The following is a 23,051-nucleotide window of genomic DNA, read 5'->3' as shown; positions in this document are numbered from 1 at the left end:
GCCGACGTGGGAAGAATGAAGCCTCTTCCAGGGCCTGGACTGAGGGACAACTGCTAGAAGTGTCCAGGTGAGTAGTCACCTGGAATCCAGTTCATGCTTCCAACGTCAGGAGTGGGTAGAAGCAGGCATGGTGCTCTGACAGACTCGCTGGGCAAGCAGATTTGACCTAGAGTCAGGGTGCAGAAACAGAGAGCTCTTGTGCAACAGCTCTTTGCTCCTTTGAAACGTGGGGCAGACAGGGGCACCATGGGGGTTAGCAGCTGTCAACTCCTCCCACGCTTCTTGGTCTGCATCTACGGTCCCCCGCTTTTCCCGCTGCCCTCTGATGCCTGGTAACAATGAACGGTGTTTAAACTTTTTCCCTCAATAATTCATTGGATCTTTTAATGCAAATCTGGCCATTAAATTTATCAACAAGTCCAGGGCATATTCTGGAATCCAGTTGCTTCAGTTATTCCGTGAGGCGGTAACGTAGACAGCCGTCCCCAAATGCACCACGGAATAGTCGGCTTGGCCATGCCGCAAAGGTGCCACTCTAGAGTCTCTCAAATGACCACATAATTACTTTCTCAAGAGTTCACTTCTAAAGGAGAAAAATAATTAAAAGCACCAATAAGAAATTGACTAGGATCAGGTCACTTCAGGGAACAATGGGCACAGATAAAACCATGTCATGAATTTTTTCCACGAGACCTTGTCTTTATTTTGTGCAGGATTTTAATGCTTTAATATGGACATTTTCTTTCTTGCTGAGTGCCTACGAATAAGGTCACATGGATATCCTGTTGCCCCAGACAAAAGGTACTTCCTTTAAAGGTTAAGGAGCCATTCCAAAACAAAAACAAAGGAGGGAAATTATGTGTGAGAATTCTGGATATAGAAAGAAGGCCTCTGAACCAGAGTTAACATTTGTACAAGGAGAATGTGTAGGGAAGCCTGCCAGCTCTTTTATAATTAAAATACAGTCGCCAAACAGCTGTACCCAGCTCGGCAAGACCTATCTGGTTTATTGCCAAAATCATTTCACTATCAAACTTGGGCCTTTGTTTTCTTCGACTTACTCTGAAAAGGGTTTAAAAAAACAAAAAGGCATACACATATTATATAACATTATACATACTATATTATTTTATATATTCTTCATACATTAATTTTACCATATATTAAGTATATTGATTATTTATGTTAATCATGCTATTTATATTTATTATACTTGTATTTATATTATTGTCTTCCTGTAACATTATGCTATGCTATATCATTATATGTTATAAATTTAAATAATTTGCCATTTTCCCTGCATTGAATTAACCAGTAAAGTTCTTGGCCTGAAACATGGTTGTTAATTAGAAAATGTTAGTTCCCTTTCTCCATTCCACTGAAAAATGCCCTAATTCTGTTTGGAGCGGTCTTTGCTCTTTAATCTTAATCCTATTTTTATGTTCTGTGGGCCATCATTTTTTGAGTCTTCACCATGTGACTGGTTTGTGATGAATATATTCAAATGAAAGGTCTCATTTTAATCTCACCTGCAAGGGAGAAAGTAGCATTATATTCCATTTTGCAGAGGAGGAGACTGAGCTCTAAGAGGCAACTTGCCCAAGGTCAAACAACCAGTGACTCCAACACCTAGTACCAACCACTGCTTCTGACCGTTCAGAGTCTCCTCTTACGCAGCTACTTTGTTCAGGATTAAAAATCCAAACCGAGAAGCCAAAAGTGAGGGTTTTACAAAGTCCCAAGAACTATAATGAATCTGATTCGATTCCACAATGGACAACAACTTCATGACTGACAATAAATCCACTCTTTGAAAAGTGTCAGCTGAGTTAGCTGATATGGCTGTCTCTGTGAAGGTAAGTATCTGATAATTGGGGCTTACAGGGACTTGGTTTTAGATCCTAGGGAGTACGGTGATTGTGTAAGTTTGTGTAAATATAAGTATCTGTTCTTATATTCATTTATTCATTCAATAACTTTTGAGAACTTTCTATGTGTCAAGTGCTGGAATGAACACTAATGGACAGATTAATGATAAATAAGATCTTTGGCCTCCAGGAGCTTATAATTTTAGACAGAAAGATAATTCACAAGTACATATTGTTACAATAAAAGGCCATTAAAAGGCAAATGTATAGAATGGATGCAAATGCTAAGGAGCTCAGAGTTGGGAAGATTATTTGCAATGGAAACTGAGACTTCAGTAGGCAGAGAGGTAGACAATGGCAAGGTGGGATGGAGAAGGAACCTCAAGGATAAAGGCACCATAGCGAGACATCTAAAGCATGTTTAAAGCAGAACATCTCTGGCCACATCAGGATGTCCTGCGGAACTCTTTTAAATGCTTGGGGCTGCACAAGCAGAGTTTCACATTCAACTGGGCTGGGGTGGAATGCGGGGACCGGTGTTGTCCAATAGCTCCACAGGTGATTCAAAACATGCAGCAAGGACGATGAACCCCTGATGAGGCCTGAATGAGAGGGGAATTTGAGGGAAAGGAGCCAACATTTACTGAGCAGCCATATGCGGTGGGAACTCTTCTGCTTCCGAACACACAGTATCTCATTTAACCGTCTTACCAACCCTACAAAAAAGATGAAGAACGTGAATTCTTTGGGTGCTTATCATAGTTAAAACTGTGCTAGGAGCATTAACAATCTCATTTAGTTGAATGTAAAGTTTATGTTAGCCTGTCAATTCTGGAGACACACTGAGGCCATCTGGGCAAGAAAAATGTTCTCTGATGAAAATCCATCCATCAGCAGCCCTGACTGAAAGGTAAAGTCATCATTTAGAAATCTCTATAATTGTCTAGGTCTGCTGGAAGGAAAGACTTACTCTCTCAGTGCATGGGGAGTTTATTTCTCTGCCATGATATTCTTCCATGATATTTTTCTTTGCTATTGACTTATAGGAGCTCTTTGTCTATTCAAGACAGGGGCTGTCTGTTATATCTGGGTTTTTTGTTTGTTTGTTTGTTTGTTTGTTTTGCCGTATTGTCATTTGTCTTGTAACCTTATGGTTTTCCAAAAATAAAGGAGTTGTATAGGTATGTATGTATGGGGAAAAAGCATAGTATATATAGAGAGTTCAGTACTATCCTTGGTCAGGCATCCACTGGGGATAATAGAATGTATCCCCTGCAGATAGAGAGGATTACTGTATCACCAGATATTATGAAGCAGGAAGCTAATGATGCATTCCCCAAATGCATATCCAATTGTCCCAGCCCCAAGCATTTGAATAAACCTCTCCTCCTAGGTAATTTGGATTCACTAATAAGGATGGGTATATTGTCCCTGACCTTTAAGGTGGGATTAAAACTCATTTTTAGCAATGATCTCTAGAATGTGGTAGATGTGTATGCTGTTTGAATGATGTTAACGTTCTCTCTAACCTCTGGCATTTGTGGTTCAACTACTGTGCTATCGTTTTCCCCTAACAGAATTTTAAAACAATTATTTTGTATGTGCATCCAGGAGCCCCATGGCATTGGGAATATTTAAAATTCAAACTCAGGAGTGGAAAGAAGGCATGTAAATCTTCACTAACAAATCCTCAGGGATGGCATATTTACTTTCTCTTCTACCTCAGATCTATAAAAATATGTGGCTTACAATGACTTAATTAGAATAAATCTAGCCTTGACATTAGACCCGTTTGAATCTATTATATAGAATTCTTACCTTTGGACTCCCATAGAACTTAAAATGATTTCCTGTAAATATTTAATTCAAATATAAAGATGTGAGAGAAAAAAATGTTAAAATGAGATGAACCTGCACAAAAGTAGTCAGAACCTGAATTCAGAAGTAGTTGATACATTCTTCCCCAAAGAGCATCCATTACAATAAAAAATAAAAATAAAAAAGAAAATGACCATACTTGGCACCAGAGTACTATATGATTTCTATATTTATATCTAGTCTTCACAGTAGCCAAGCATGCTAACTATTGTTATTCTGATAAAACTGATGAAGAAATGGGGGCTCAGCATCTTATCCACGCCTCTCTCCTGGCAAGGTAGAGACAGGTTCCAATTTGAGTCTCGGTCTCCCTTCTCAGCTCCATCTCCTACTATAAGTGTGTTGTTAATACAATGAGAAGTAGATGTCTCAAGGAGGCTCCTCTTCTCTCTTATTCTCTGTTCACACACGGAAGATTACACTGGAATAAAGCCACATCCACCTGCTTCCCCGTGGGAAGAGCTAATCCAGGTAGGAGGAGCTCAGGGATTACAACCTTCCTGCTTCCTCCATCCAGGGTCTGTTGTGTGCATCCCTCCCTAACTCTGTGTTCAGTGATGCCAGATTGAGGCTTAAAATCAGCCATTACAAGACTATTTATGCCTCAGAAATCAACAAATGCTACAAATCAGGGCTTTGCTCTCTGCCCGCCAAGCCAGTTGTTGAACATTTGTCACTATACTGCTGCCTCTCTACTTTGGAAGCACTTTTTCCGGTGGTTAAGTCTTGGAGCTGCCTTTTGGTTAGAGGACACCTCTGGTTCAAGGGGCCCATGATGGTTGGGGAAAGATAGGAAGGAATTCATGGGATGGTTTCAAGCTGGCTCTGGTTTAGGCTTGGGGAATGAGAGATAATAAAGGGAGCCAGATGTGATCGCATAGAGTCTCGGAGCTAAATCTCTGATATTCCACTTTTTTTTTTTCATCTAGCCAGGTTTTGTCCCCACTATAGATAACATAAAATTGGAGAACTTCAAATTTACCAAATTTGGGGGAAGTCTCGGAAGATATTATGAAATAATTTTTTCTATGCAAGGAAAAAATATTTGGTGGCTGATTTCTTTTTATGCTGCAATACTGTAAAAACACCTCAGCCTCCTTGGAGAAAGGAAACTATCAGAACTCATTTCAATAGAACTCATAATTTTATGGAAGTTGGATGGCTATAGATCAACTACTTGATATAGCATTTAACTGAATAAAGATAGAGTATTTTTAAGCAAATTTAGTCTGTTGCTCAATAGCAGCAGGATGCAGGACTCTTCATGCTCTTAAAAATGTTTGAGGATCCCAGAGGCCTTTTGTTTGTGTGAGTTTGTCTTATCACCATTTATGTATTTTCCATTAAAATTATGAGCCTAAAAAATTTATTACTCCATTTAAAAAGCAAACCCATAACTTGTTAACATAAATAACACATTTTAAATTTAAAAAATCTATATTTTCCTAAACAAACAAACAAAAAATGTCATGAGAAAGCGGCACTCTGCTTCCCTTTACTGCCTGGATTGATGGAAGACAGCTGGATTCTCTCGCTGCTTCTGCATTCAGGCTGCTGCACTAGCACCCACCAGGTAGCCTCTGGAAAACTCCATGGTACATTTGTGAGAGATGAGAGGGAAAAAGGCATGTAGCATCTCAGTACTTTTATGAAGCTAAATTTGACCTCATGAATCCCTTGAAAATGTCTCAGGGATCCAAGGCACCACATTTTAAGAAACCCTTGCCTTTTTAAGCCTTTAAAGAGTCCCAAACTACCCTGTTAGATGCAGATTTGCTGGGACCTAGAGATAGCATTCTCATTCAGTAGGTTGGCTTAGGCATCTGCATTTTTTAACAAACTCTCCATACTTTGAGAAAGACCCTCATCTTAGAACCATCAGGCAGACTTTGTTCAACCTTCCATCTGAAGGCTAAAACATATTTGTAAGTTAGATGAGTTCCCATCCACAAGCAACGTCCAAACCATGAGCAAGAAAACCTCCAATTAAATACCACACATTTCCACTGTATAGTGAGTGAGGAATTTCCTGTAAGAAGAAGGGTACTAGGACGTCCATTTATCACATGTTTGAGTACCTACTGTGCAAGAGGTGCTGTGCTCTAGAAACTCAAAGGTGCATAAGAGACAATCACTGGCTTGAGATGCTTGCAAACCATATGAGGAAACACCCGAATCACTGGTGGGGAGAACCCGGAGGGAATAGAAGAACATCCTCAAAGCACTCAGTGATGGACCATAATGAAGGATTTCCACCCCCTCCTCCCTGGGCTGTAGTAGAGCTACTACCTATGAGTGGAAGACAGATTTTGGCTTGATAAATGATATATTTCAAACAGAGCTACTCAAAGGAGGAGTGGTTGAGACAGAGTGTGGTACCCCTCAAAAGGATTCAGGCAACAGACTGAGAGGATAGAGAAGATTTTGAACTGAGAGCTCATTATCAGGCGGTTCAACCCCGATGTTTTATGATCCTGTAAATGATTATAATTATGATCCTGAGTATTCAGGGTCTATTGGCTCCTTTCCTTACACACATATTTTCTTCTATTATGATTATTTAAATAGTCATAATGAACTTGTCATTCTCATTATAAGCCACCTCATTTTTTTCCCAGTATAGGACATAAAGCATAAAATTGAAAGTGGTTCATTAGTTTATGAGTTATTGAGAGCTGTGCTATTTATTCGTGATTCTTTCCACTTCTTTTCACCCCTACCCCCACACCCAGGGACTGGCATCTAGTCCAGGCATAGGACTTATTTGCTCTGAATAGAGGCAGGAAGTAGGTTGTAGGCACTGTGGGTTTAAAACTGACCCAAATTTTTAATAGTTGCAATCAATAATGTGTACATCCTTTATCCCAACCTAGAGCCATAAGGCTCACCCCTGATTTTTAATGCCAGTGAAAAAAAGTGGCACCCCTCTCACCGAGCCCCTCCTGCATGCTTTGTTAGTTCCCCCATCTCTTTGGCCATCCTTCCCTGTAATTTAAGATATGAAGACAATAAAACACAGCTTTTCGTCAGAGACAAATTAGGAGCCTAGATAAGGATTAATTTTAGTGTTGTCTTGTTTATTCTACAGGGGCAATTTATGCTCACCATCTGAATTCAATTAATCTGATCAGGCAGGAAATTAGCAGCCAAAATTGCCTTTCTGTTAGGTGGACATGACCCAACAACATTTGGAGAAAATTATGATGGCTGCCCTAATTTCTCAAGTGTCATCTAATCAAAAGAAAAAAAAAATGAAAAAAACAATGTCAATATTATCTCAAGCTACAATGGCTCAGTGTCTCTCCTTTCCCAGCTGCATAGGGCCTTGAACACTTAAATGTTCTATGGGGCAAATTATTTCTTCAAATAATTGAGATGTTTATTGGGTGCCTATTATATGCCAAGTACTGTTTAGAAAATGGCAGGAGCAACTCAAGCAAAAATCCATGCCTCCCTGAGTTTATATACCAGTGGGTAGTGACAGACAAGTTCTCTGGATAAAAATAAGGAGTATTGGGGTGCTGGTGCGAGGGTAGAAAATCAGAATTTTAAATAGGGGTGAGTGGGTGGGAGGAACTCAGACAGAACTCACTGAGATGACACCCTTTGAGCACACCAAAATGGAATAAAGATGCGCATAGACTAGATTTTATCTGCTAAGAAGGAAGTCCCCAAACTCTCACCCAAATCAGATTCATCCTGGGAGCTGGCTTAAAGTTCACATTTCAGGAATTTCTAATTAGTAGTTCCTGGGTGGAGCCTGAGAATCAAGTTTAACAAAACATTCCCTGCCCTCAGGGTGTTTGGGAACCACAGCTTTAGGAGCTGAATATCCTTTGAATAAATTTGCATATAATTAACTTAATTATATCTTCAATTCGTTCAGCAAGTTCCACAAATCTGACTCTGTCGATGGGAAAAGACCATCTCTTTCTTGAAGAAGTACACTGTTTAGTGGGATTTATAGAAATAAATCAAGTATCCATACAAACGTAAGTTTGAAGAGCAGTGAGGGCTTCAATGACCCGTAAAGAACTGGAGCCTGTGGCAGATTGTCCTGGGCAGAGGGTAAGGGGTGGCCTTCTTCGGAGTAGGACTTGAATTTAATAAGAAGAACATTTTGGAAAAAGAGAAAAGCATGTACCAAGGGCGCGAGATAAATGAGAGGTCTCTGATTAACCTCTTCCAGCTATATGGGCTTTCTAGAACATTCTCTTCACCTCCAGCCCTGGCTGAAATCAACCTTCTCCCTGAGACCACCTTTCTGCTTGCCTCCCAGCCCAGAAGAACTGTTGTCACTGAGGCTTTTAAGCAGGGTTGTGACTTGATGGGCCGCTCCTTTACAAGGATTATGGTATTGGTACACAGAAGCCAGGCTTGGTCTAGGGGGAAGGCTGGAGGGTGTGAGACTGACTTTAAGAGACTGTTGTAAAAGTCTAGCTATAAAAGCCCTGACCCCAGGTGAGACACAAAACTGAGCAATGTGATTAGAAGTGAAATTTACACCTCACTCTAGGGTGATCCGATTATGGGTCAATAATTAAGAGCTTTAATGTCTATACAGGAGGTTAAACTCCAGGTTCTATACTGTTGGATCAAGGGCAGTTTTTATTTGTTTGCCTCTTTAAATGTCCTTATGTTTCATATGTAGGCATAGCTAAGCCTGCCTCACTGGAGAGTTGTGAAAATGAAAACTGTGATGATAACTGCATAGCACTGAAGCACTCCTCCAGGGAAACCACAAGAGATCAACAAATGGTAGGTTGACTTGAAATCCTATGTTAAAACATGTCTTCACTTTTACATAGCCCCCTATGTGGCAGTTTTCAAATGGGCCACCCTGTGGGCTTCTTAATAATTGATATTGTTATAGAGCTATTTTGCTTGATTAAAGAAACAATAGACACCATAATTAGGGTGAAAGAATGCTCAATAAATATCATCTCTGTGGTTTCCTGAAAAAAGCATTGAAGCTACGTGACAAAAGCCTATTCTTTAAGCACCAGTCACAGCATCAGGACAATGTCACCAGAGATCGGGTTTTCTGAGTGGCAGTGTGCTTACTGTCATATATTAAAAATTGGATATGAAATCAGAAAGGCTGTTTTCCAGCAGCCTCATCAGTTAGCTCTGACAGCGAAGCCCCCTTCTAAAATCCCCAATGCCTGGCCGATCCACAGGCCCACTCAATAGGCTGGATTTACTACACTCTCTCCTCCACAGCTTAGCCTTTTCTTTAGTTTTTTTGAGGAAAGCTATTTGTGTCCAGCCTGATCTCCATAATGGGGGTGGAGGGGTTGTTTCTCCAGCTTAGTAAATCTTTAGGGGCCACGCAGGCCTATTGACCCTAACGATTATGATTTGTTGGTTGTTCCCGTGCAGCCCGGTGGGCCTGTGTTCTGGTAAGGAGTGGAGAAAATCTATGAGCTCCAACTGCATCTCCTGGACATCTACAAAATCTAGAAGGACATCATAAAACTGAACACTTTTTAATCTTTAAAAATTCAAGTTTTAGCAATATAAAAAATACACCTGTGGTATTAAGTTGTAAGTAGAGAACGCAGTGCTCTACGTGAGGCATAAACCAAATATTCCCTTTGCCTGAAATTTAGTCCTTCCAGCTCACTCTTTCCTGTAATTCAGGGCTTCTCACCATTTACCCCCACAGGGACACTAATGTAGGGAGGAGACAAGAGAATTAAAATGTTAATCAACCTATATTCAGAGACTGCAATATGCTCACCAGCCCTGCAGCCAGGCCAGGAGGACACCTTCAGAACAAAGGAAGACTTCCTGCTGGGATTGCTAACAGCCCATTCCCCATGCCAGGAACTAGGGGAAACAGAAACAAATCTTTAAATGGCACTCTACACAAATAAATTCATACATTCCCTATGGCTAAACCAGGGGAAACCTAGGGATTAAAGGCTGGGAACTGCTGGCAGGCCTTTCGGGCTGCATACTCTTCCTCTTTTCCCTTCCTCACTGTGTGTCTCTATCAAAGGAAATGGGAACTAAAGAATGGCATATAAACTGAATTCCTTGAACACTCAGCTTCTCCCTGTCTCCCTACTCATTGCCTTTCAGCGTCTCTCCTGGACCCACTCACTGTCCCACTCAGTGCCTTTACTTGTCCCTCTCACTCTCTGTCTCTGAGAGGAGACCACACTCTGTGGAGTGTTATCCCTTTTCTAATAAACTTTTCTTTTGACTCTAACTTTGGCGTGTGTGTTGAATTCTTTCTACACTCTCCGCCAACGGATGCTCTTCTTCTCTCAGGGTAGGGCTTGGTCTCCCCACCACTCGGGAAATTTGCCCTGTCCCGAATCAAAACCAGAAGTCCCTGTCAATCTCTACCCCTTGGCCTCCAATTCTTTACAGGCCTTATCACTCTGCAACATTTCATCATACGTTTGCATAATTTTAAAATGTATCAGCTGTCTACCTATGAGAATATAGTTTCTGTATGGCTGAGGGCTTTGTCTTATTTGCCCTTCTTCCCCAATGGTTAGCACTGTGTCTGACACAGAGGTGCTCCATGAATTTTTGTTATGTGAACCAGAAGCATCCAATATTGGGTAAATGAATTAACCATCTAAGTACTGTTATGATAATTAAGAGAAGTAATGGATGGGAAAGCATCATAAACTCTAAGGCATAACACAAATGTTTATTTATTACCATTATGATATGTGAGATGCATCAGATCAAAAATAATTTGCTGTGACAAGATTTTCATATAGATCAGTTAGGTTTGAAGAGATTAATCCAGGTAAAGCAGCTTGAATATAAATTATTACCTCCCATTTGCAGTGGCAAAGATGATTGGACAGTACTATTTTTATTGGAATTGATTTGTAGTCGATATTCACATAGAATTTATTACAGAGTTTTTCTCTAATTGTCCTAAGTAAATAACTCAAATCAAAGACTTTGCAGGGAGAGAAAAAAAGAAGGGCTTCTTCTATAAATAAGACTGGCTCATAAGTGCTATATTCCATTCAAGTGCCATGAATTATTTCCTTATTGTCATTGAGAAACCAGCACAATTATAATTTCCAGCATTTTATGGTCTTGGGAGGATAGTGCGTCCTTTTTTTCTTGACTTATTTTCAAGGCCTATTTGTTTTGTTTTGTTTAGTTTTGTTTTGCTCTGTTTTGTTTTGAGGCCCATTATCTTGGCTTGGGGCTCAAACAGCAGTCACAATTTTAGTGAACTTTACCTCAGTGGGGGCAGTGTTGCTGTCTAGATCCAATTCAATAACATCGCGGGCAGTCTTAAGATGGAAGAAGGAGAAGCCCAGCTTGGGGAGCTGCCTTGAGCAGTCATTTATGAGATTTACTAAAATATCAATGGAAATAAAATGAAGTGAACAAAGTTTTAGTTTATAGAATTTATCCAAGTTGAAAATGATATACGTTATTCAGTTGTACCACATTTTCTTTTAAAAACTATAGAGGACGAAACCAAAGCCCTCAAAGGACATGTCAGGAGTAACAAACTGCAGTCCAAGAAGAAGTAACTGCAGGATTTTATTTGCTAACTGAGATAGAACATACATTCCTTCAGGGCAGGGACCTGCTGTTGTTTCTAACAGCATTCCTAGCACATAGAGAAGGGCCTGGCCATTGTAGGCACAGAACAGATAGTTGTGGAAGGAATGTTTGTAATTCAAGGCTAGAATTGAATTACTCAAGGAAAGGAAGGAATGGCGAGGAAACCACAAGAGGATCCCCTTCTTTTTTCAAACATAGAGCTCACCCTCTCCTTCTTAATAAATATTCAACATTACTAAAGAATATCAGTTTGAAATGACACCAAATCATTAGCCTGGCCAAGGTACCCACAGTTCTATTTAATCTTGTTTGTCCGACCCAAATTTATCAATTCCTACAGCTGTCATTTCCGCTACTATCAACTCCTGTTTGGATATGATAGGCCAACAGCCTAATTTTTCTCCCCCGTATAAGTAAAAGCCTTAATCATTCCATAATGCAAGAGTCTCCAGGTTCAAGGCATGTTTGTAAATATGTGGGCATCTTTGTACTTTAGTTTCCCAGTTAGCAAAGATGCGTCACTACCTCTTCCATTTCATCTTGGAGCCCTCTGGAGGTTTACTGTGACAAGTCAGCCTGATTTTCAAAAGAAACATGCACCCATGACTTGATGTTCATCGCGGTACAATTCTAAAACCAACCATAGAATTCTTAGCCTGAAAGGAAACTAGATCTTTATGGATTACAATAAAACATTTTTTCTCAGTGCAATGCACGATTATTTTAGATGGTAGAGGATGCAATTTTGAGTTTTATTGTTTATGTTAACGTGTGATAAGCCAATAATAAGTACTACACAAAATCTATGTTTATATAGATATTGTTGAATTAGAAACAGAAAAACTTGATGTCCAAACAAAACAGAAATCATGAAATTGGGAAATGAAATGAATGACTGGTGCTGGGGAGACACGACATTAATGCTTATGGCAAGCCTGCTTCCTATCTTTGTGGACTAGATGAAATCCTCAGAACTAAATGAAGGGTGAGAGCATCCAGTTGCCTGAGATGGTTTAGTGTGAATAACCCCTACGCACTTCTGCGGAGGGTCGAACCTGAGTTCCTGAGTACAAGCTGCTTTGTGTTGTCATGGTGCCAACTTTGGAAATTGTCTTTTGCCTATTTAAAAAAAAAGGTGGAGCTGGAGCTGGAGCTGCTTCAGAATAAAGAGGCTTTGTTTGCAGAAAATTTATAGACAGAGTAACTCATAAGGTAGTGGAAATGTGGAGGAAGAAATACTAAATAAAAAATGTAATTATAAATTACTGTTTGTATAAAAGAAAGGGAGGAAGGGAAGAGAAGAAAGGAGATGGAAAACAATCTGTAAAAATGTCTTTGGCACTAGGAAAAGAAGCAAATCTACAAATGTAAATGATGTGTAAATAATTCTTATCATGAGCAAACACGCCTAAGAGGATAAAAGATGAGAGATAAAAACGTGTCCTGAAAAAAATGAAGTAAACTTGAGGGAGAAGGATTAAGTGCTAAATCTGCGTAGATGAATGCCTTCATGCATACCGAGAGGATCTGCGTTCATACATGGATTCACACCCACACATATGTGTTGTACATATGCCAAGGATTTACACACTCACATCTTTTCCATGGATACCGACATCCATAAATCATGCTCGGTACTTTATGATCTAAATATTTTAAATTTCACAGTGAGTGTGGCTTAATAAGCGATGCTTCCCAAAGCAGTAATTGTAATTCTCAGATGTCCCAAACAAATGATATTTCCTTGTGGGCATATTATTGCAGTGAAACATGGCCTCATCCTAAACTTTAAAACCTGAGCTTGTCGATGTCTCCATATAGAGCTGTTTCCTAAATATACCTTTTATTCCACACAAACGCAGCATGACAGGGCCATCTTAGAACTAAGAGAGTCATTACACACTCGTGTTATACTGTTTTAATTACAAGCTGCCCCCTTTTTAGGCTTACTTCAATAGATTATTGCCCTGCTGTGTAACAGTGTATAAGGAACCAGCAGTATCTCTTGTTGGTATACTATGGAAATTAAAATTCTCAATGCTACTTCAGTAATTAATTTCCAAAGAGAAACCAGTTTAGTTTAATAAAGAGATTAATGAAACTGTTGTCGAAGATATATTTCTCAGGAGGTGTAGTACATTATTTTCTTGCATTCGATATAATGGAACGATTTCAAAGTACTTAGCAAATCTAGCCTCAATCCTGTTTAACATAGCATAGAAATGCTTTTTTTAGGGGGTTTTAAAAGGCAGGGCAGACAAACTGGATCAGAACATCCCTAAAGTACAGGGGGATAGATAAGATCTCCAGCGGCCATGTTCTCTGGATGGGGAGCTGTTGTGTATCTATACATGTATGGTGAAAAGTAAGTTTAGGAGAAAGAAGTTGGTCATGGGTCAAAGATGAGGTCATGGGAAACTGTATCTGGGTCTTGGGGAGAGATGGGTGGTATATGAAGCAATATGACCTAAGCCACTACCACCATCACCACCAGGGTCAACAGAGAACACTTTTCTTTTACGAAGTACTTTTTACACATATTATCACTTTTATCCTTGACAACGTCTCTGGGAGGTAGATATTATCACCATCCAACTCATGCTGTACATGAGGAAATTCAGATGTAGAGAAATCAGGTAATTTTCCTTACATCACAGCTACTACATTAGATAGTTCAAACTTATTCCAGCACCTATATTCTTAAAACATACAACATTCACTTTTTCAAATGCCCAGTGAGGATTGTCTGGGGCATTTCCATACTCTACCAATTAGGAAAGAGATCCTGGAGTAAGGATTTACCATGATTGAGGTGGTCTGGGAAGATTCAATGGGCGGAGAAAGTGGTCTTTAGTAAGAGAATTAAAAGGCAGAGGAGCTAGATGGTGTTACTTAAAACGGAGAGATTTTGCTCTCTTCACCTACCCCTTGGAGTCGCTCCCACGGAGTCATAAAGGTGTAGAGACACAGAGCATGATGTGTCGTGAAGAAAAGCCAGTTATTCAAACTATACACACAGCGGTAGATTAACTGAAGGCAACACAAAATCCCAAGAATCTTCCCGGTGCTGGCAGAATTAGCCAGTTGATAGTTGCAACCAAGTGAGCACAATCAGTAGAGATCTGTGGACCTGGGAGTACTGTGAAGCCAGAATAAACAAGGGCTCACACTTCTATATTTCCTCTACAGCCTTTCTGGACCAGGGTGACCAGAATTGTAACTAGGCTCAGGATCCTCCCTCTGAGTTCCCACAGCGCTCTGTACCCTGCTGTGGCACTTTCCATACTAATCTAATAACTGTTTACAGATTTTATTCTCCCACCAGATTGCATCTTTACATCTTCCATTGCCAGGACCAAATAAATGACCTGGAACAGTTTAGACAATCAATGTTTGAGACAAAAAGGACACTGCGTCTATTATGCTTACAGAAAAGGTTACATAATATTTTAATGAAATTTCATAATACAAGTCTGTGGTGACAGACTTTGCCCTGCACTTTAGATGTTCTCTCGAGTCCTGGGAAGGAGAAGTGTGACATGAGGGCACGCCATCATCCAGTGAGTTCTCTACCATGATGTAAATCATGTTATGCTGCAATACAACAGTTGAATTTATAAGAAGCCTTATGTTTTCAAAAATTGGGATAGAAAAGCAATTGCTTTTCTAATAGAAAAGGAGATGCTTGCTAGTTCCAGATGCACTAAGCCGTTGTTTCTCTGTTTAATACATCAAAAATAAAGGTATCTTTACAGATAAAAGTATATTTGATTACTAACGGCTAAAGCTAAGGCAATTGGCTGGTCAGAATGGAATAAGACAAATCCTGGTGCTTCTTTGATGATTCTCCAACCTTTCTGCTTGGGCCTTGTTCTTGCAGTTCAGCTGTGGCCAAGTTCACTGCACACAATGGAGAATCAAAGAATGCCAGCCAGAACCCAAGAACTGGGCAGGCAAGCAAAGCATTCTAGGCCTTTCTGTTGTGTTTTCACGCGCTAATTTCCTATGAACCTATGCCCAGCTTCCATTGTTATACCCAACAGTGGATCGTGGACTATAAATCATATTCCTTAATTAGTCAATCACATTGTGTTCAAATCAAATTTTGACACCTTTTTAGTGTTAAAGAATACCTACACCTGGGAAAATTATTGAGACCAGAATGCTACACACATACTGAACTCTGTATTTCATTTCATGTCATTAATGCTCTACGAAAAATTTAGAGTGCACTTATATAATTTTTACATAAAAATTACATATAAACCATACATATTATATATAACTAAATGCAAAATGGAATATTTTAATACTTTGTATCACATAAAGGAATTCACAAATCAGAAAAAAAGTATCCATCAGATTGTGTGTTCTGTTAGTTTGGAAGAAATGTAACTGCAGGAGCAGCTGTGGTGTTTGCCTGGCATTCTTGAGCCAACTGGCAGCAAGATTTCTATGAACAAAACTAAGATGTGCCAGACATATCAGCTGCACGCAGCCCATGCGTTGAGTATTAGCATATAGTTGGTCTCTTGTGTTCCTAGGGAACTCGCTAAATTTCTTTCTTACATATTACACAGGTACATATGACATAAATGTGGATACACATATACATATATGCGTGTATACATACATATTATTGTACTAAAGTCAAACTGTGATGCAGTTACTTTTAATGTTTATCATTATTATAAAGTCAATTACTATTGTCAGGTATTTACTCTGTTCCAATCACTATGTTAATATCTACGTGCGGCTGGACATGTTGTGCACAGGTGTGTGTGTGTGTGCGCGCACGCACCCATTTCTACCTATCTATAAACCTTTAGTTTATACAATAGCCTTTGAAAGGAGGTATTATCATTATCATGTAATAGATGAGGCAATCAAGGCTCAGAGAAGTGAAGTAATTTGCTCAAGGTTACACAGCTGTGATCGACTGAGGTGGGATTAACAATCAGAGGTGCTCCATTCCAGAGCCTGGGCAACCAGCCATCACTTTATTCTGTCTGCTTTTTATGGATAGAGACCATGTCATACTCATGACTGTATTTCTAATGCTTAGCTTACTGCCTAGGGTAGAAGATAAATCGATGGTTTGTTGAATGTTTCAACAAACATGTTAACGAAGGAAGGAAGTCGAGGTGATGTAAACATAGCAAGCAATTTTCACTACTTATTTGGAAATTCTTTCTGTTGGTAGAATAACCAATTACATGTGAGGGCCCATCATTTCTCACACAGCCATGTGGATGAACTCAAAAATCAATCCTGATAACGTAACATTGATGACGATCCCATTTCTCTTGCTAGCGATGGGTTTAGGGTAGACACTTAACCTGGTCTGGCCAATGAGGCAGAGGGCACATGTGCTGAAAATGAAAGTGGCTTCTAGGAAAGTGGTGACACAAGAGACACAAAGGAAGAACAACTCTTTTCTTTCACCTTAAGCTGCCGTGCTGGCCTGTGACTTGTGGCTGTGCAGCTGTCCTGCACACATGAAGAGAATCCCTGAGAAGAATCCAGCAGACTGAGAATGACAAAGCAGAAAAATGCAAAGAACCTGATCCTTGATGTTGGTGAGACAGTGAACTATCCATACCTGGAGTTTCCCTCTATCGCCAGGCTTTGTTCTGTGAGATGATACATTTTCTTCATTGTTTATAAAAGTTTGGTTGGGATTTTCTGTTACTTGCTTCCGAAGTCATTCTGTTTAAACAAAGAATGCAGGTCTTTGCTGCACTTTTGGGTTTCACTAGCGCTTAACCCCCAAAACCCCTGATGCTGAGGAGGAAAGCGAGGCTAGAAATACTAGCAGATAAAGACATTCAAGTAGACAATGAGAACTGGTGAAACAACCATCGAGTGTGAACAACTGCTGGCAGTTGCAACCAGAGCATGAACAGAGAAAGGAAAATTGGCAGAAGGCTCAGCTCAGAGGTAGAGGTGCCTGTATGTCATAGAAGGTTATGAAGAGACGCCTCTACTTGAGACCAGAAATGGTAAGTGAAGAGTGAGGGCGCTTTGAGATGGGTGAGATGAGGGGACTTGAGGAGAAAGTGTACCTCATCGGCGACCACAGATGAGGTGAAAGGCAACCACAGTTTGTGATGTTGGTGCTGTGGACTTGAACTTCCACATGGGAGTTACTGGCTTAATGCCTGCTATATAATTTCCCCTTATTTGGGCTTCTTCACTTTGAGTTAAGAGGCTTGGTAAACAGCAAAGTCTGCCTTTCCAGTCTTTTAGGTGTTCCCAGGAGAGATCATGCCAGCAGAAGCCAATCTCTGGGAAGGGAGTGACTGGGGAACATGTGGATGAACACACTGACATGGCCAGTATAACCAGACTGTGGAGCTGCCATTAAGCAATGCATTCAATTTAAAAAATGTTCTATGTTATGGCCAAACCATATCCTGAAGATTGCATTTGCAGGGGCTATATTTCCACACCCAATTATCTAGTGGAAGGTGTCTAAAAAGGGGTCAAGACCCTTCATGTGAGGAATGTTTAAAGAATCTGACCTCAAATATCTGTGATTCATAATGTAGAATGGCTGGTAGATCTGTTTCTCAAGAGCAAAGAACCAGGAGGAAATGGATATTTTCTAAAAGGTGGATTCGAGCTCAGTACAATGCAGCTTCCTAATAGCCTGATCTTCTGAAAATCAAAGGTTGCTGTTCCGTACTCACTGATCATTGGAAATGCTCTGAATGTTTGCAAAGAAAATGGGCAACCACCCTGAGCAAGAGAATGCTATATGCAGAAAGTCAAAATAGCTAATTTCTGTAATTATGTCCCACCTGAGACTTTATGTAAATGCCTATACCATGGAATTCATAGAAATAAAATGCTAGGTCTCTTTAGGAGACACGGCTTCTGTTTTTCTGGTGAAATCACACTCAGTTCACCCATTTTTTCCCTCTTCAGTTAGCTATGTCTATTTGTTATAGCGTATTCGTTCATTCAACAAAATGTTACTGAATATTAGGCAGTAGATAAGATGACCAAGAGATGCCAAGAGATAAGACGACCAAGTTTAAAAGAATGTGCCTCTGCTTTCTATTACTCACTTGGTCAGTCTCAGGACAAACAATTTCAGTTTAGCTGATTGGTTTGAGATGAAATTACAATAAAGCCTAATGAACTTGGACTGTTAATTAGCAAAAATTTTACTCAATTGATAGTCCAAGTAAGCAACATAAAAGCGATGGGAGGAGGCTTTTAAAACACCCCATCGAAAATCGCCCCAAATATTTTAGAAACATCTGAAAAAGAAAACCTGTTGATATTTTTGAGTTATTTCAGTTCTTTTTTTATAGCCCAGCTCATGAATGTTTTTAGGAAACCTTTCCCCTCAAATATTATGATTTTTTTTTCATCTGTATTTATACTTTTTCCTTGCTTCAGATTTATTTTTTAAATTTTGGTAGTTCTTCCTGAGGTAAAGATAGTGCACTCCCACGAGAACATTCCTCAGGATCTTCAAGACAATCTAGGTCTTTGAACGTGCAAAACATGTTCATACTTCCCAATGGCTCATGGCATAATTAGAAAAACTCCAGGCTCTTCACCTGGATCATACAATATTTGAAAGAAAGTGAAATCTTCTCTTTTCAAACAAAATGCTTTCCCCAAGTCTGCTTTCATCGACAAGCACTTCAGGAGAGACCACACAGGGAGAGGTTCCTCCAGCTCTCGGCGTCTCCCTGCACATGTTTAGGGCACAGCCGTGCAGGCTTCCTGCCCTCTTCCTTGTGAGTAAATCAGAGAGATGGAGGCTTGTTACCCACCATGTGGTCTGGGGAAATTACACTTCGAGGAGGTCACATGAGGCTAAATCTTACACCCAGGTCTCCAAGGGTGCCTGCTGTTACCCCATTATACTCAGTATATACCGCTGAATATTGAGAGAATAAGCCAGTTGTGTGTCTTCTGCCTGGATATTTCAGGAAACTTCATGGCTATTAAACACTTGGTAACTTCTCACTGTGCCAGACAGCTGTACCAGGTAACCTCAGATGCAAAGCCTTTCCACATGTTACCATTAAATTAAAACCTGGTAGGTTGGAGTATGTCCAGAACAGGACAGAACAAATGTGATTAGCAAAGGGGAAATTTGCACATTTGTTATGAGGTTTATAGATTTCTGTTTGAGTGCCTCTACCCATCCCCACCTTTTCTTGCCAGAAAGATGTAATTGGCTATCTTTCAAAGTCTAGCAAAGAGGGCAGCCTGTGCTGGAACTAGACAGATCTGGGTCCAAGTTTTGGCCCTGCTATTGTCAGCTTTCTGACCTTGTAACTACTACTTAACTTTCTGTCATCCATACAATGAGAAAAATCGAGAATATCACCACCATCTTCCAGGTTTATTGCAGGGTTTCCAAACTTCAGCACTAGTGACATTTTGGACTAAATACTTCTTTGGGTGTGGCGGGGGGTGGGGAGGGGGTGGTTCTGTGGATTATAGAATATTTAGCAGCATCTCTGGCCCCAAAGATGCCAGTAGTACCTCCAAGCTAGCTGTGACAACCAAAACATGTCCAGACATTGCCAACTGTTCCTTGGAAGGCAAAACCATCCCTAGTTGAAAACCACTGGTTTATTGAGGGGCTTAACAATATCTGAAATGTGCTTGTCACAGAGTGACAAGAAATTCAAGGAAGAGCACTTCTCTCCCTCCCCCTGCCATTTAGACTGTTGACAATCCGGTATTCCATTGTTGGGTCAGCCTGTCTAGCACACACATCCCTTTGGATGGTGACTAAACTGTGATCGCCTTATTGGGTGGTAGGTTTATCAGTCAAGATACCCTGTGCTCTGCTGGCTAAAGAGTGGACCTGTGACCCAAGTTAGGCTATTTGGAGCCTCTCTCTGGAATTTGAGGGTCCACTGCAAGGCCCCAGGGGCCCTTGGTGTTATTCAATTTCAATGGCCTCATCTGAAAATGCTACCAGTTCTTGCTACCGAAGCACAGAGCTCTCTGGCTTCACAGCCTAAGGATCTGTTTCACTCTTTTCATTGTCAGTTCTGGGAGCTTTTCAGATACATTCTTTTTTGATTTTTAACTTTACCTAAGTGGTTTTAAAATTTTGCAGCAAAGGCATGTTAAGTCTCTAAAAGTGATTGGCAAGACAAGATGACCTTGAGGAGAAAAGAGAAGCTAGTGGGTGGGGTTGTGGGTGGCTGCTTGAAAACATAAGGTTTCATCTTTGTCTTTTCTCTCCTCACTATTCGAAGTGTGAGGAACCAGCAGCATTGCATCACCTGGGAGCTGGTTAGAGATGAAGAATCTCAGGTTCCACCTAGACCCAGTAAGATCCCAGGTGATTCTAATGCACATCTATTTGTTCAAGCATTTCCCAAGAGGGAAAGACTAAGCTTAAAGGCAATCATGTGGCCTGTTCCCACAGGCTCCCTTTGGTTGGATGGTGGGCCACATGGAACCCACTGTGCCAAGAAGGAGACAGAGAAGGATGAGAAACAGGTCTTAATGAAGATATTTAATTCTTCCCAAACCCCAGACATCTAGCCCCGCTCATTCCTGTCCCTCCACTTAAATATTTTCATAGAAATATCTTCTTACCAAACACCTTGGATCGGTGTTTTTTAAACCAGGTGTCACAATTCATTTTCAGATCATGAAATCAATTTAAAGTTCATGGGTATCATTTTAGAAAACAAAAGAGACTAGAATAGAAATGAGAAAGTGAGCACCACCTATAGTAAGGATAGAAAGTATTATTTGTTAGACTTTCAAGAGTGTGTGTGTGTGTGTGTGGGGCGGGGGGGGGGGGGGTTGTGGGTACTGAAGAGAAAGGGGGTCCCAGCTCCATATCAGGTTCCCCTGTCCAGGGTTCCACTGCCAGAAAGAGAAGTCCCCATAACTTCTGGCTGTGAAAACCGGTGGAGATGAAGGGCTGAGGGAATCATAGACTTTCCTCCTAAGGGGCCTGCGTGGACTTCCTCACTGATGGACTCACTTGCTCTGAGGTCTAGCACCAGGGCAGCAGCTTGAAAGGCACCAGGGACACACAGGGAGGAACTGAGTTGTCTGGCTTCGGAGTGAGGGCCTGGGTGGCAGCCTTCTCCAGATAGAAGTGCTGGTAGGGGGCACTGTTTCTTTGTTGAGCTCTCCATCACCTGGCTTGCAGACACAGGCAGCTAACATATACGAGTCTCCATCAACCTAGTTAATAATGATTGCTCCTCCCTGTGATTCCTTGTGACCCCACCCCTCCCAAAATGCAGACCCACCCAAGCCTTGTCCAGTGGATTTTCCATACAAATGGCCTCTCTTGACTTATATTGCAGACTTTCCTGAAATCTCTCAAAGGTTTACAAAACCTAAATAAGCAGTATGCCCCGTACCTCTTGCTGAGCAGCCCCAAGCCTGGCACTAGCATCATCCAGCTTCAATTTGTGGCTTGGTCTCTCAGGGCACCCCCAAACCCAGCCTGGGTGGCAGCCACGTGCAAATTGTTTGCTGGCTCATGCCAAGTGGCCCCAGGCAGGGCATGGGCTTCAGCTGAACTTGGCCTGCATCAAGGCCCGTCCCAGGAGGCCTTGGCCTACATGCCCAGTAGCCGGCTTTGGTCTGAGCTGGAGCATCACCAGGGTCACACATGAGCATGACACATCTGAAGAGCGGGCATGGCAGACACCAGAATCCTGCTAAAATGAATCGTGCTCTGTAGGCTCAGCCTCTGCACAACAGCTCTTGCACTGGTCACAGCCAGTCATCATAACCAATCAGCCCAAGGGTCGAACCCTCCCACTGGTGAGCAAAGAGCAACCAAAGCTCAACTACAACAGGAGGGCATGCACAACTCATATGAGGGACGTACTTGGAGCTCCCAGCTCAGGTGACCAGAGAAGACTATACCACTGGGACTCACAGCACACCTACTATATAAGGCCACTCTACTAAGACCGGGAGACATAGCAGTCTTACCTAATGCATAGAAACTAACACAAGTAGGCAGCCAAAAATGGGAAGACAAATGAAAGAACAAAGCTCCAGAAAACAACTAAACAAAATGGAGACAAGCAATTTACCAGATGCGGAGTTCGAAACACTTGTCATAAGGATGTGCAATGAACTTAGGGGAATAGTAGATGAACTCAGTGAGAACTTGAACAAAGAGATAGAAAACAGAAAAAGAACCATTTAGAAATGAAGAATAACTGAAATGAATAATACCTTATGAGGAATTAACAGTAGATTAGATGAAGCAGAGGATCAAATCAGTGATTTAGAAGATAAGATTGCAGAAATCGCCCAATTAGAACAGCAACAAGAAAAAAGAGATTAAAAAAAAAAAAGAGGATAGTTTAAGGGGCCTCTGGGACAACATCAAGCATACCAACATTCATGTCATAGGGGTGCCAGAAGGAGAAGAGAGAGAGCAAGGAATTGCAAACCTATTTCAAGAAATAATGACTGAAAATTTCCCCAATCTGGTGAAAAACATACAACCTCAAGAAGCTCAGAGAGTTCCAAATAAGATGAATCCAAAGGGCCCACACCAAAACCCACCATAATTAAAATTCCAAAGGTTAAAGACAAAGAGAATCTTAAAAGTAGCAAGAGAAATAGCAATTAGTTATCTACAAAAGAGCTCCCATAAGACTGTCAGCGGATTTTTCAGCAGAAACTTTGCAAGACAGAAGGGATTGGCAGGAAACATAAAATGATGAAAAGCAAGGACCTATCCAGTAAAGCTATCATTTAGAACCTAAAAAA

The 23,051-nt window shown here is 40.8% G+C and overlaps 1 protein-coding gene across 4 annotated transcripts in view; it reads right to left on the bottom strand.

Annotated features, from left to right (window-relative positions):
* Positions 1–23,051, bottom strand: part of CDH13 (cadherin 13) — a 1,315,977-nt gene that overhangs the window by 394,995 nt on the left and 897,931 nt on the right. Inside the window, exon 6 of one of the 4 annotated variants that reach the window (XM_036232119.1) lies at positions 1,211–2,584. The exons of the other annotated variants lie outside the window; for them this stretch is intronic. Coding sequence (XP_036088012.1) covers positions 2,576–2,584 — 9 coding nt within the window. The 3' untranslated portion in view covers positions 1,211–2,575. Of the gene's footprint in view, positions 1–1,210; positions 2,585–23,051 lie in introns of those variants that run through there. 4 annotated transcript variants of the gene reach the window in all.

Source organism: Rousettus aegyptiacus, unplaced genomic scaffold (genome assembly GCF_014176215.1).
Source record: "Rousettus aegyptiacus isolate mRouAeg1 unplaced genomic scaffold, mRouAeg1.p scaffold_m13_p_14, whole genome shotgun sequence".
Classification (NCBI taxonomy): Eukaryota; Metazoa; Chordata; class Mammalia; order Chiroptera; family Pteropodidae; genus Rousettus; species Rousettus aegyptiacus.
Note: the sequence above shows the minus strand (reverse complement) of the source record. Positions and strands in the feature narration are given on the sequence as shown.